The sequence below is a fragment of the Eptesicus fuscus genome, chromosome 9 (genome assembly GCF_027574615.1).
Source record: "Eptesicus fuscus isolate TK198812 chromosome 9, DD_ASM_mEF_20220401, whole genome shotgun sequence".
Classification (NCBI taxonomy): domain Eukaryota; kingdom Metazoa; phylum Chordata; class Mammalia; order Chiroptera; family Vespertilionidae; genus Eptesicus; species Eptesicus fuscus.
In genome coordinates, this window is record NC_072481.1 from 71,324,912 (window position 1) to 71,335,009 (window position 10,098).

At 50.4% G+C, this 10,098-nt stretch overlaps 1 protein-coding gene across 1 annotated transcript; it reads right to left on the bottom strand.

The window, feature by feature from the left end:
- Window positions 1-2,510: 2,510 nt before the first annotated feature.
- On the bottom strand, window positions 2,511-5,853 carry LOC103298023 (long-chain-fatty-acid--CoA ligase 1-like). Its single transcript, XM_054721392.1, has one exon. The coding sequence runs from the start codon at window positions 5,565-5,567 to the stop codon at window positions 3,471-3,473; it is 2,097 nt and encodes a 698-aa protein (XP_054577367.1). The 5' UTR covers window positions 5,568-5,853; the 3' UTR covers window positions 2,511-3,470.
- Between the last annotated feature and the right edge of the window lie 4,245 nt (window positions 5,854-10,098).

The following is a 10,098-nucleotide window of genomic DNA, read 5'->3' on the forward strand; positions in this document are numbered from 1 at the left end:
GCGGTTCCCGCGAGAGTTGTGGATCTCGCGAGAACCTCTTCCCTAACCTCCGCCCGCCGGCCGGGTTCCGGCGGTCCCGGGTATTCCGCGGGATTCCCAAGGACTCGGGGTTTAGCGTTTTCTCCGGGCGTACCATCCTTTTGCAGGGAGAGCACGTTGTGGGGGCGGTGACACTCGCAGTGACCGAGGCCTTCGTCCGCGTTTCCCCTTCTCCATCCTTTTGGCAAATTCTAAAGGTTTTAATGTAGCCTGGGGTGTGGCCGAAAGAGACGTTTGCATTACGTATACTTAAAAAAAAAAATCATTCTTGTATTATTTGTGAAGTTAAATATAAATAAAATTTAAATTTAAAGAATTGGTTGGGGTAAAGATGTTTGTTAAATTTCCCGGGAACTCAGACTAGTTAGGAAGGTATATAACCTAAAGGTGAGATGGTGACTAGGGATTGGGAATAAGCAGAAAAGAAGAAATGTTATAGAAATTGTAAAGAGAGTGATAAAAAATGTCTTGCAGTGAAGGGGAGAGAAAGACCTGAATCAATAGAAGCTTTTGGATTTCTTTCAGGATGAAGGGTGGCGAGCTAGAAAGTTTGAGGGGAATGGAAAGAGATTGAAGTAGATGGATGTCGTTGGAAGTGAGAAAGGATGAGTGCCTCACTAAATGTATTCTTTTCTACTTCTTTTATAACAGAAAACCTTTTTCCACCCTTACAAAACAGATTTCTCAGTGGGCACACTGCCACTCAGCTAAATAGCTCCTTGCATTGTTTCCCTTGCAGCCAGATGTGGCTAAGTTTTGGCCAATTACATATAAATTGAGTGTTGTGTAGTTCTTAAGGGACATCTCAAAAGCGAGGATGTCTTCCCTTGCCTCCTCCTCCTCCCTTCCCCCCCCCTCCCCCTTCCCCTTCCCCTCCCTTCCCCCCTCTTCCTGCCTCCTCCTCCTCCTCCTCCTCCTCCTCCTCCTCCTCCTCTTCTTCCTCCTCCTCTCCTCTTCCTCCTCCTCCTCCTTCCTTCTCCTCCTTCCTCTTCTTTTGGTTAATCCTCACCTGAGTCCATTGATTTTTAGAAAGAGTGGAAGGGAGAAGGAGAGACAGAAACATCAATGTGAGAGAAACACAAAAACACATTGACTGGTTGCCTCCTGCATGCACCCTGACCAGGGCAGAGGAACCTGCAACCAAGGTACCTGCCTTTGACCGGAATGGAACCCAGGACCCTTCCGTCTGTGGGCTGATGCTCTATCCACTGAGCCAAACCGGCGAGGTCTTCCCTTGCCTTCTTTAACTTCATTTTACACCATGAAAAGTAGTGTGTGCTATCTGGTTTGCAAGCAGCAAGTTTGTGCCACTTGAGTGATGGTAGAGGCGTGAGAAAGAAGAAAGCATGGGTCCCAGACAACTGGTGGAGCTGCCATATCAGTCTTAAACAGACTACTTCTAGATCTGTTTCATGTGAGAAAAACACTTGTCTTTTTTTTAAGCCACTGTTATTTGGTGATTTTCTGCTATTTGCTGACAAGTCTAATCCCAAATGAAGAATGGACTAAAAAAAGAGAGATGGAGGGTGTAGCCACAGAAGAATATTCCTTTGATGCAGGAGGGAAGAACTGATATTTGAAGCAGAGAGGAGAATGTGAATGTAGGGAAATTAAAGTGGAGAGAAGAAAAGAGAAGGGGATTTTGGATCAATAACTCCAATCCTATCTAATAAAGAGGTAATATGCAAATTGACCATCACTCCAACACACAAGATGGCCGCCCCCATGTGGTCAAAGATGGCCAGCAGGGGAGGGCAGTTAGGAGGGACCAGGCCTGCAAGGGAGGGCAGTTGGGGGCGATCAAGCCTAGAAAAAAGGGCAGTTAGGGGTGACCAGGCCTGCAAGGGAGGGCAATTGGGGGCAATCAGGCCTGCAGGGGAGAGCAGTTGGGGGTCACCAGGCCTGCAGGGGAGGACAGTTGGGGGTGATCAGGCCTGCAGGGGAGGGCAGTTGGGGGCAACCAGGACAAGGATTGGCCCTCTGGAATTTTAGGCATTAACTAAAAGATGAAAGTTTTAGTGCATGAGCCTTCTTTTTTCTTTTTTTTTAAAATGCAGAAATATTTACTTTGGTCTCCTTCATTGTTTTTGAAAATTCTGTTTTAGCTTTTATAAAACATAGAAATAGTCAACACGGTAAAGCAAACATTCAAAACCACCAATGTGGCAAGTTATTGACTTTTTGTGCAGTGAACACACACACACACACACACAATTAGGCTATGATGATGACTTGAGTGCAACCTCCTGTGCTGTGTGCCATGTGTACTCACACCCAGAAGCGACTGCTTCAAGTGCATAATGACAACTTACTCCAGTCACATGTGGCAAAGGCTTGCGGTAAGTGAAATGCTGCTAATTTCCCAAATTAACTTAAAGAAATCCTGGGAGGAGTGACTCCCAGGAAATGAGTGTTTGGACTTCCACCCCCAAGAATTTGGCTTGCCGAAACATTTCACAGGAGTCAGGAAGCATGACGGCAGGAGAGCAAGTTTATTACCATCCATTTCCATTAGTACCCACGTCTATGCACTTCCTTAACGTCTCGGAGACGTGCCTTGCCTGAGAGTTTATTCTGGGGAAAAGCCAGCTAATCACATTGGGAACTTCTGATATGAAAACCACATTAAAAACCTGTTGGCCATCACAGAGGGATGTTCAGTGGAGATGAAGTGGACAGTTACTTAGGCTTCACAGTTGAGCATGGTCTTGTCAGGTGATTCTTTCTTGAAATGCTTGTCTTCACTGTCGAGTGTAAGGCAGATTTCTCATAAGCCCGGGGACAGAGGGAGGGAGAGTCTGGAGAGAAGGCCCCGAGAGCACTCTGCCCCGTGGGCACCAGAATCCATTCACCCTGGGAGCCGCCCCGTGAATGAGACTCAGTATCTATATTATCCTGAATTGGTCTGTCCTGCACTTCGCTGGGAACCTTTGGCTCCAAAGGAACAATAAAGATCTCTGGTCCAGTTGTGACATTCTCCAGCTGGGCTGGTTGTAAGGGACAGTTTCCTTCCAGTGCACGTATTCTTCTGAGCAGCCAACGACTGCAGAGTTTGCAGCAAGCAGCAGACATTCAGAAATAGTAAGTCCTAGTCCCTTGGTTAGAAAAACAGGGAGACAGAAGTTCCACATCCACCTTCTGAACTAAGGAAGTCACAGATAAACTAGCACATGTATAGTTCCCCTTGGCTATTGTTAAGGCTCATTTTGGAAATGGTGTCTCACCACATGGGTACATGATCTGCCATGCGAGGTGACTGTGAGGCAGAGTCCCGCCTCCTCTAATATTCCTGACAAGAATCCAATGCACAAGTCGAACAAGGCAGGCCCTTCCCCATTCCCTATGCTCGTGTAGTCAAACCGCCAACGTGAAAGCCACCCGGAGGAGGAGATCGTGGAGGTGTGTGGCTTCTTCTGACCGTTCCTCCTCCCTTAAGCTTTGATGGTGGAATAAAGTTCGTCTATCTGTGACCTGAAATAATTCCGAAGTTCTGGCCTTTTTGCCTTCATTGTCGGGGTCAGAAGGCCGTTTTCCACAGAGAACAGTTCAGGGTGGAGCGTGATGCCTTTGACCTGCTCGAATGACTTCAGGCCAGACTCCTTCCCCAGCCTCACCAAGTCCTCTAGGATGGCCTCCTTGACTTCCTTGCTGCGGCACAGCTCCTCGAAGGACCCCACCAGGCCTCGCTTCCCCGCCCAGCGGCCCAGCGTCTCCACGTCCGGGACCACGAAGGCTATGAGAAATGCCTGCAAGCTGTCTCCGTGGACGAACACCTGCGCGACGGGTTCGCTCCGTACGTAGATATTCTCGATCTTTTCGGGTGCTATGTATTCCCCTTGTGCCAGTTTAAATATATGCTTCTTCCTGTCGATGATCTTCAAGGCCCCATTCGGTAACCATTTCCCGATGTCCCCTGTGTGCAACCAGCCATGTCTGTCCAGAGCTTCTTTTGTTTTCACCGGGTCCTTCAGGTAGCCTTGAAATACATTTGGTCCTTTCACACACACCTCGCCCTCGCCGTTGGCAGCCAGATAGTTCATCTCTTTCACATCGACGAGTTTTATCAGATTGCAAGGCACTGGGGCACCGACGTGGCCTGCAGTCCATTCTCCGGGGACGGTCAGCGAGCAGCAGGCTGTGCACTCAGTCTGTCCATAGCCTTCATAGAAATGACAGCCGACCGCCGCTCGCATGAACATCAGCACCGTGTCTGACACGGGCGCAGCCCCCGTGACCATCAGCCGGACCTTCCCTCCCAGGTTTGACTGTATTTTGCGGAAGATCAGTTTATCCCACAGGCTGTTGTTTCGAATGACGCCACCGCGAAGCTCTGCTTGTTTCCTCTTGGAGGCGAAGTCCAGTAGCAACCGCTTCAGTGTGGTGTCTGCCTGCCCCAAAATCCTGTCGAACATCCGGTTCAGCAGCCTCGGGACCACGGGAAAGATGGTGGGTTGAAGCACTTTGAGGTCATCCATAAGCAGCTTGAGATCGCCTTGGAAAAATCCTATTTTCGCCCCGTGGCACAGGATCGCACACTGCAAGAGCTGCTCATACATGTGTGCAAGGGGTAAAAAGGAAATGTGTGTGTCACTGACGTTCAGGCCAATCACCTTCTCTGTCACTTTCACAAACGCGGAGAAGTCGCTCACTATGTTGCGATGAGTGATCATTGCCCCCTTGGGGAGGCCCGTGGTTCCACTTGTGAAACAAATTACTGCCAGGTCTTCAGGGGCGGGAGGCTGGGGCTTCTTCCTGTTGGCTCGTCCCAGGTCCTCCAGGGCCTTCAGGCCGATGATCTCCACCCCGCACTTGTTGCCGCGTTCCAACAGGTCGCTTTCATAGGCGTCCATGAGGACTACGATTTTAAGGCCCGGGGTCGACTTATTTTCTACGCCTTCCAGTAACAGGCTGGCCTTCTCTGGCTTGTCCACAAACACCAGGGCGAGCTCAGCATTGTTGACTATGTAAGCGACGGCTTCGGTTCCCAGGGTGTCATAGAGGGGAACGGCCACCATGGAGTAAGCAAAGCATCCATACTCGATGACCACCCACTCAGGTCTGTTCTGGGCAAAGATGCCGACGTACTGGTCGGGCGCGGCCTTGAAGCCCTTGTGGACCAGGGCCGAGCCCACGCACTCGGACAGGTCCGCAACCTGCTGGTAGGAAAGCCATTCGTAGGGCTGGTCTGGCTTCCGAGAGCCCAAACAAGGGCCGTCGTTGGACACGCGGACGCCCCTCTGGAAACCCTCGTAGACGGTCCTGACGTCGTCGTACAAGTGCACCAGGAGCTCGTCGCTATCCAGGAGCGTGGATCTCCGAGCGCCGCCGCTGCCCGCCACCTCCACCGACTGCAGGGAGAGGTCCCCCGGCGGCTTGGGGGCCCTGGGCCTCATGGCGTTCCACAAGGCGGTGAGCGCGGAGAAGGCGCCGAAGCCCAAGGGCGCGTTGGCGGGAAGCCCGCGGACGTACTGGCGGAAGTCGGCCAGCTCCGGAATCCGGAAATACCGGACCAGCTCCTGGGACTGCATGGCCCCGCGCTGGTGGCGCCCTCCGCTGTCTGACTGGCTGAGCCACGGGTTTGGAGATCTTAGACGCCGGAGCTAAGCCGGGGGCCTGCGGCCGAAGGTCTTCCTGGAGGCGGGCGGCACGGGGAGCCGGTCCTCACTCCACCCAAGTCTCCGTCCCCAGGCCGCGCCATCCCTCCCTGCCTGCCGGCCACATCACAAGGAAAGCGCCATCGTCTTTCTCCCCTCTAGACGCCACCAAGCTTACGCCAACCGGAATTCTGTGCCGGCTCCCCCACCCCCCAGAACTTCTCTCGGGACCCACTCCTGGCGTCTGAAGCTCAGGCTCGTCCGGGCCGGCCGGCCGCCCCCACCACCGCACAAACGAGGAGCCGGCCCCGCGGCGCGCGTCACCGGACCCCACGGAGAACCAGCGCCCTGCCCGTGCGGCACCCCCGCCTCAGGCACAGGAGGGGCGGCGCCGAGGCCTCCGCAGCCGCGGGCAGGGCAGCCCCCCGGGCAGGGCAGCCGCGGGGCAGAGGCCGGAAAAGCGGAACGTCCCCCCCCCCCCCCCCCCAACCGAGCGGCTGCTCACGCGCCTCGGCCGCCGGCACTGGAGCTCGGGCGGCGGGGCAGCCTGAGCCCGGCTCCTCCGCGGAGCCCACTGGCGCCGCAGCGGGCACGTCTTCTAATAATAGACGTTCTACATGGTCATTCTGTATTATTACACAGGAAACATTACTTTCAAATTAAGTTTGACTTGTAAGAAGTTCCCAAAGAATCCCATCTCCTGGTTTCAAACCCTGGAGTGTGGGCTGGACCTAGTGACTTACTTATTAGTATAAAGAAAAGAAGGACAAAAGTGATGCGTTACCTGACCCACGCGCGGTGGCCTCCAGCTCCCTGCAAACACTCCCCCCCCCCCCCCCACCCCAACTGTGGTGCCAGGGAGCTCCTACTGCTTAAGGACAACCCGCTGGGCTGGCCCGAGCTGCCCGCAGGTGCCTTCAGCGGCCGCACAACCTCCCCAGGCTCAACCTGGGTGGCAACTCCTGGCGCCTATCTGGTTTGCTGCTCCACCTGGATTGCAACAGTATCGCCTTCGTGGAGGAGGGCGCCTTCCAGAACCTCTTGGGCCTCCTCATTCTGCACCTCAATGGCAACCGCCTCCCTGTGCTCACCTGGGCCGCCTTGCAGGCCCCAGAGCTTCTTCCGGGCCGCCTCTTTCTCATCCCAAGCGCGGCGCTGTGACTGCTGCCTGGAGTGGCTGGGGCACTGGATGGAGAGCTCTGAGCTTGTCGCCCATGTGGCTCCCTGGACTCCGTGGCAGGCCTGGACATCAGTCAGGTGGCCTTTGGGCTCTGACCCATCCAGCCAGGCCTGTGCCCAGAGCCAGCGGTCACCACCGTGAACAGGTTCAGCCGCCTCTTCTCCAAGCTGCTGGCCCGAGGCCCTGGTGGAGGCGGCGGCCACCACCACCTGGAGGCCAGTCATTACCTCCACAGCCTTCCCTCGGTGGAGTGGGAGCCTCGGGCAACAACACCGTTTCTCCTTGGCTCTAGTCTCTGGTTCAGCGTGGCCCAGCACACGGTGTTTGTCCTGTGACCCTGCCACACTGGGTGCCCAAACTGCCTTGGCCAGCGGGGAAATTTTACTTAATTGGGACTGAAAGTGTTTTGTGGTCGCGGGAGAGGGGAACTGGATGGGAGCAGGTGGTGAAAATTCCAGTGGAAGGTGGAAGGAACATTTTGCCTCCAGAGATGGTGCTAGGAAGAGGACAACCCGGGGAAATGTTATGGGGGTGGGGGTGGAGGTGAGGTATGAATTTCTGTTCTTGTCACATGGGCATCAGCTGGAAAAGAAAGAAGAAGGAACATGATGGCCCTCTGATAAGAAGGCTGGGAATTCCTAGAGTCTCAGGGCTCCACCTCCATCCCTCCTCACTCCCCCTCCCGCCATGGACTCACTGCAATGCCTGAATTAGAATCAGTTCTTGGCTAGGTATTGAGAACTGGGCCAATTCTCCTCATGGGGCAACCCGTTGACCCAGACCTTTTGTTTTCTCTCTCAATCCTCCTCTCCCTGGGCCTGAAGACACTAGGGTCCAGGAAGATGGACCAGACAGGAGAGAAGGGGGATGGTGGTGGTTCCTGGAGTCTGAGATGTGTTACTAGGTGGTTCAAACGAAGACCCATTTCATTTACTCCACAATTCTTCCCAGGGGTGGCCTTAGGTGTAAAGGAACTTTAGGGCAGGGTAGGGTAGGGGAAAAAACAAGGAGGAAGTGTCTGTGGACAAATCAATTTGTAAAATCCTAAGATTAAAAAAAAAAAAAGGTAACAGGTTTTCAGTCTCTCATAGGCAAACATGCTCTGTGAATCTCTGGGGAGGCCACAAAATATTTCCTTAGTGTTTTGTGGAAAGAGTGTCCAGAAGATACAGAAATGCTTTGTTAACAGGACAGGAAGTCTCCAGCTTGGGTTCTATTAGCTGTGAAAATTATTATGGGATGCACCCTTAGGTGCTAATAGCCAAGAGGAAAGGAAGCAACCAGTTGGGGGGCGGAGGGAGAGAAGGTGTGAGATATTCCCCAGGAAGGAAGTTGCCAACTGTAAATCCCCAGATCCGAGTGTCAGAGCAAACACTGTATTTCTGCAAAATCCTTGCTTAAGCTGTCCTCAATAACTGCATTTGTCAACACTTTGGAAATCCCTAATCTTAATATCCTGAGTTCCTCTCTCTGTTTGAAGAGGTAGGTTTTCAAAGTCCACAGATTCAAGGTGCACTGAGCTGTCATTTTTTTTAAATTTAATAAATCTTTATTGTTCAGATTATTACAATTGTTCTTCTTTTTTTCCCCAACATAGCTCCCCTCCAACAGGTTCCTACCCCACCCTCTGCCCTTACCTCCCACCCACTGTCCTCATCCATAGGTGTATGCTTTTTGTCCAGTCTCTTCCCGCACCCCCTACTCCCCTTTTCTCCCAAGAATTCAGTCCACTCCCTTTCTATGCCCCTGAATCTATTATATTCACCAGTTAATACTGTTCATCAGATTTTTTATTCCCTTGGTTTTTAGATTCACTTGTTGATAGATACGTATTTGTTGTTCATATTTTTATCTTTATCTTTTTCTTCTTCTTCCTCTTCTTAAAGAATACCTTTCAGCATTTCATATAATTCTGGTTTGGTGGTGATGAACTCCTTTAGCTTTTTCTTATCTGTGAAGCTCTTTATCTGGCCTTCAATTCTGAATGATAGCTTTGCTGGGTAATCTTGTTTGTAGTTTCTTGCTATTCATCACTTTGAATATTTCTTGCCACTCCCTTCTGGCCTGCATAGTTTCTGTTGAGAAATCAGCTGACAATCGTATGGGTGCTCCCTTGTAGGTAACTAACTGTTTTTCTCTTGCTGCTTTTAATATTCTCTCTTTGTCTTTTGCTCTTGGCATTTTAATTATGATGTGTCTTGGTGTGGTCCTCTTTGGATTCCTTTTGTTTGGGGTTCTGTGCGCTTCCTGGACTTGTAAGTCTATTTCTTTCACCAGGTGGGGGAAGTTTATGGTCACTATTTCTTCAAATAGGTTTTCAGTATCTTGCTCTCTCTCTTCTTCTAGCACCCCCATAATTCTGATGTTGGTACGCTTGAAGTTGTCCCAGAGGCTTCTTACACTATTTTCAACTTTTTGGATTCTTTTTGCTTTTTGCTTTTCTGGTTGAGTGTTTTTTGCTTCTTTGTATTCCAAATCTTTGACTTGGTTCTTGCAATCCTCTAGTCTGCTTTTAGGTCTCTGTATAATATTTTTTATTTCAGTCAGTGTATGCTTAATTTCTAGCTGAATTTCTTTATGATGATAGTACTTCTTTTGTGTTTCTAGGTGATATTAAACATTAGAAATGTTGCAAAAGCACTTCCGAGGTCATGTTCAAATAGGATGTGACCATTAGTGGTCAACACAATTTAATGGGTCATAACTGGCATTTTAAAAAACAAAAGCCCTAGCTGGTTTGGCTCAGTGGATAGAGCATTGGCCTGAGGACTGAAGAGTCCCAGGTTGATTCTGGTCAAGAGCAACCAATTGATGTGCCTCTCTCACACAGATTTTTCTCTCTGTCTCTCCCTCTCCCTTCCAATCTCTCTAAAAATCAATGGAAAAATTTCCTTTGATGAGGATTAACAAAAAAATAAAAAATAAAAAAAAATAAAACTAGAGAGAACATAGTCACAGAGCATTACATGTAACATAAAAGTATTGTTTTATGAAACTTGTTAATTTGTATGCATTTATTCAGAATATATATGTATGTATATGTCAGTCTGGATTGCATCATACAATCTGTATTTTATTGTGGGTTAGCATTTAAAAAGTTTGAAAGTCATTAAAAAAAAAGATTAGGTTACAAAAAATGGCTTACTTCTATCTTGTACTTGCTCACTTGTTCATTCTGAGGGAAGCTAGCTTCATATTATGAGCTACCCTATGGAGAGGGCCTATACCTATCGAGAAACTGAGCAAGGTTAGAAGCAGACCAACCTCAAGCAAGTATACAGGCGA

Coding starts and splice junctions, on each gene's coding strand:
- LOC103298023 (XM_054721392.1), bottom strand. CDS start 5,567: ATGCAGTCCCAGGAGCTGGTCCGGTATTTCCGGATTCCGGAGCTGGCC.